At 48.9% G+C, this 4,422-nt stretch overlaps 1 protein-coding gene across 1 annotated transcript; it reads left to right on the forward strand.

The window, feature by feature from the left end:
- The first annotated feature begins 681 nt into the window (after positions 1–681).
- mmaa (metabolism of cobalamin associated A) lies at positions 682–4,263 on the forward strand. The gene is made up of 6 exons (XM_068751337.1): positions 682–1,084; positions 1,493–1,615; positions 1,748–1,918; positions 2,212–2,297; positions 2,648–2,797; positions 3,649–4,263. The coding sequence occupies exons 1-6, from the start codon at positions 682–684 to the stop codon at positions 3,937–3,939; spliced, it is 1,224 nt and encodes a 407-aa protein (XP_068607438.1). The 3' UTR covers positions 3,940–4,263.
- Positions 4,264–4,422: the final 159 nt, after the last annotated feature.

Raw genomic sequence — 4,422 nt, forward strand, 5'->3', positions numbered from 1 at the left:
TTAATGTCCGTAATGTACTAAATTATTCCGTGGTCAGTAAATGAAATAATTGCGTCTTCTTAAGTATAGTCTTTGCCAACCCACCAAAAGTCTCTGCTGCCATCTATTGGCTGAAGTTGTGTACCGTTAGCATTAGATTTATCTTTTCTTTTGTGTATGAATTGTCAGAAACGATCCAAAACATTTTTCTAGCTTTTAATTTCAAATGTATTTCAAAACAAATTTTATCCATAAACTTACTTTCAATGTTTTTTATTTTATTTTTATTAAATACAAAAAAAATTCAAGTAGCGCATCCGCGTTGCGTCACCGGAAACCGGAAGACAATGAATGGAACCACAGTCGATGCGTAACCTGTAAACATCTCCCCTCGCAGCCGGTCAGAGGTCAGTGTTAATACTTAATTAAAATTAAACGGACAGTTTGGATTAAGGATTATTTACATTCACGAAAACTACGTTTAATCTGACGGGATAGCTTTAACATCGCGTTAAACGGTGACGTGTTAAACATTAAACGCAGTCTACCTGCTGTGTGTAATTTGTTCACCTGAAACTAGTCCCAGCTAAAGATGCGTTTCTGCACAAGATCAAAAGACAACAGGACAGACAGCATCAGATTGTCCCCCGTAGCGATCAATTATTTTATAAATGATTGTTTTCTGTATCCTAGATGCCCCCCATGAGACTATTTGGGCTCCCCCTGCTCCGCCACATCCCTCCCCTCCTACGATCGACTCCCCCCTCAGTGACGGGATCGCGCTGCCTTCATCGAGGGGCCTTCGCCGGTCCCCCGTCCCGGCGCCAGAGGATTTCCCGTCCCGGCTGCCGGCACGGGGGGGGCGTGAGCACGGCGCTGGGTCAACACGTGCAGGACCTGAGTGGGCCCGAAGAGAGACTGTTGAATAAACTGTATGAGGGGCTGGTCGGGGGCCGGAGGGCATCTCTGGCCGAGTCCATCACTTTGGTGGAGACGCAGCAGCCCAGGAAGAAGGAGCTGGCCCAGGTGCTCCTGCAGAGGGTGCTGGCCCACAGGGAGGAGCAGGAGCGCCGGAAGGGGGGGACGCCGGCGGCCTTCAGAATAGGTTTGGAGAAGAGTTTGATTATTATTCAACGCTGGAGGCTTTTTTTTTGCGTGTGTGTGCGTGTTTCACGCAAACACAGTTTAAATAGCTCAGTCAGATGTTCTTTTATTTTATGTAATTGCGGCTGCACCGGTTTTTCTCCCAGCTTTAAGTTTTATTTATTTTAGTGTTTACATGACAGTTTAATGTCGTCACACGCATCAGATCTATAGTTTGGGACATTATAGTCAGTTGATGTTGTGTTTTTTTTAGTGGCAGAATTACTACATCCAGTGGTTTTATTAGCTATTTGAATAGATGCACTACGTACGATTGAAGGTTTCCCATCTTTTCAGCCTGCTTTTCTTGCTTGGTTTCACGCTAGGTGCCGTTTCTGTTGCTGATTTGAAGCTTCTTCTGATTCCTCAGGCCTGTCGGGGCCTCCGGGGGCCGGGAAGTCGTCCTTCATCGAGGTGGTGGGGAAGATGCTGACAGCGCGTGGACATAAAGTTTCAGTGCTGGCTGTTGACCCCTCCTCCTGCACGACAGGCGGTAGGGCCACGCGATCAGGAAGTTGTCATGTGACATTATAGGAATGATTATTGGGACATAAGCTGAATAGCTCTATAGAATCCACCAGCGGCGTTAACATCGTGCTGCAGAGCGACTTATCTCTGGTTTCAGGGTCTCTGCTGGGCGATAAGACTCGTATGACTGAACTCTCCAGGGACATGAACGCTTTCATCAGACCGTCTCCGGCCTCGGGAACGCTGGGGGGGGTCACCAGGACAACCAATGAGGCCATTGTTCTCTGCGAGGGCGCTGGGTATGACGTCGTTCTCGTCGAGACTGTCGGTAAGACGCTGTGATTTCTTCATCCTCCCGAGGGCAGGTTGGCTTTTTAGCCCCTTATCTGGTTCCCCTTTTTGTATTATAAACATTGTAAATACATAAATAGTGTATTTTTTGAGGTATTTCCTTGTTTCTGTACAATTTAAAGTAGTAAAATATATATTTTTAAAAAGGCAAATGTCCACCAGGAGCGCTTGTATTGATAGAGCAACTGTTTTAATGTTTATCTTTATTTTAATTATTTATCTTTTTAAGGAGGCGTCGTACATCCCGCTAACGACCTGTCGTCCTCTCAGGTGTGGGCCAATCCGAGTTCGCAGTGGCTGACATGGTCGACATGTTTGTGCTGCTGATTCCGCCAGCAGGGGGCGATGAACTCCAGGTCAGTCCGTCGTTTCTCATCTGGCAGGAAGTGTGAGACAGATGTTAGCAGATGGAACGACCTGTGCTGGTTCTGGCAGGTGCATCTAAACACCGCCTTACTTTGCTTTGTTTTTTTTACTGAAGTTAGTGTTAATGAAATAGTTGTAAATAGCAAAACGATAAATACGTAACTTCCATTCAAATCAATATATTAGTTAGCTAAATTAATTAGTTAAGCTTAATCATTATTATTAATAATAATGGGATTATTACCAGATTTCTGACCATTTAGTTTCGTTTGTCATTTGATTTAAAAAGTCTACGTCAGTGCCCCGAGTTTAAAGCCATCCTGCTAATGCCCCTGTCCAGGGCATCAAGAGGGGCATCATTGAGAGGGCCGACCTGGTGGTGGTGACGAAGTCGGACGGAGACCTGGTGGTGCCGGCCCGGAGGATCCAGGCGGAATACACCAGTGCACTCAAGCTGCTCAGGAGACAATCCAAGTCCTGGAACCCTAAGGTGTGTGTGTGGGGGGGGGGGGTCACCTGACCCGGGTGGAGACAGACCGGTCTTGATGATGATGTCATGGCGTCACGCTTCCAGTGCTGCAGTGTCTGACTCCTCCCGTCGTCCGCCTGCCTTCCTGGCCTTGTCCCTTTGTTTTCCCAGTCCAATGCAGCATCTGCCCACCGGGAAAGCTGCCAGGACCCCCCCCCCCTCCCCTCCCCCCCCCCATCCCAACCCCTCCTCACTCCCACAGCCCCACTGGTCTGAATACTCTGCTGCTGTCTCATGCATTTCGTTGATAAGGAGCTTGCACACTCGACATAAAAGCTCCATTGGTTGCTCTCCCGACCCCCCCCCCCCCCCCCACACACACACACACACACACACACACACACTTCCTCACCTTGTGTCTGTCTGTTTGGCCTCCGCTTCCATCATCACTGTTGCACGTCTGTCATCCTGACTCTTCATTAGCCTCCGTATTCTACGGAGGCTAAAACGGAATGTTTCGTCTGGCCGGGTTCCGTTTCCTGTTTTTGTATCAGACTCGGATCAGATTCTTCTAAAACGATTAGCCTGATGATATAATTAGAGCATTCCTAATTGGCGGGTGATAACAGGCCTTCAGCATTTATCAGGCTTATTGCGTTTAACTTTGTCCAATTATCTCCAGATGATGCTTGTGATTTCATTTCGCTTCAGCGGCCTGGAGGTTGTGGAGTCGCGGCGTTTATTAGAAGTCTGATGTCTTCTTCTGTGTCTCCGCCTCCAAACTCCCTCCAATCAGAAGGTGGCGCTTTATTTGAGCTGTTGAATGAACGTGCGAGAAGAGTTGTTTTAAATCCCCCCCCGTCCCCCCTCAGGTGGTCCGGGCCTCTTCATATACGAACGAGGGCATCCCGGAGGTCTGGGCCAAGATGGAGTCGTACCGGGACACCATGGTGGCCAACGGCGAGTTCCGGGGCAGGCGCCGGTCTCAGCAGAAGGTCTGGATGTGGCTCTTGATCCAGGAGAACGTCCTCCTCCATTTCCAGAATCACCCCGGTGTCAGGGGGGCTCTGCCCCACCTCGAGGAGAGGGTCACCAGAGGAGCCATCTCGCCCGGCCTGGCTGCCGACCTGCTCCTCAAGGCATTCTCGTCGTCGTCGTCGTAGTAACCAGAGGGGTGAAAACGTTTGACTCAATCCAGACGGTTCCGTGACGTCGGATAGAAAATCGAAATGGCGAGATTTGAAATGCTCCCCTGCCTGCCTGCCCCCCCCCCCCCCCATGAAGGGTTTTCATGACATCAGCACAGAGACTCGCCGCCGCCGCCCAGCTCCGATACGAACCGACGAAAAGAAAAGACGCGACTCGGAAAGGAGGGAATCGTTCCGGTCGCTGCTTTTCTTGACATTCATCTGTGAAGAAAGACGAAAAGCAATTTTAAAAATGCGTTTTAATGTGTTTTTGATTTGAATGTCATAATAAAGAATGATGTGAACGTAAATAACTTCACTGGTTCCTGCTTACCTTCCTGAGTAGCGACATTATAATTCTTTTTTTTCTTCGAGGAATCCCAGCCGGGCGCGCCGTCGCTTCTGATTCAGGCCAAACGTTTAATTGGTTGAGCTGCTCGGACTCCCCGCATGCATAAA

Source organism: Brachionichthys hirsutus, chromosome 17 (assembly GCF_040956055.1).
Source record: "Brachionichthys hirsutus isolate HB-005 chromosome 17, CSIRO-AGI_Bhir_v1, whole genome shotgun sequence".
In the NCBI taxonomy this organism is placed as follows: domain Eukaryota; kingdom Metazoa; phylum Chordata; class Actinopteri; order Lophiiformes; family Brachionichthyidae; genus Brachionichthys; species Brachionichthys hirsutus.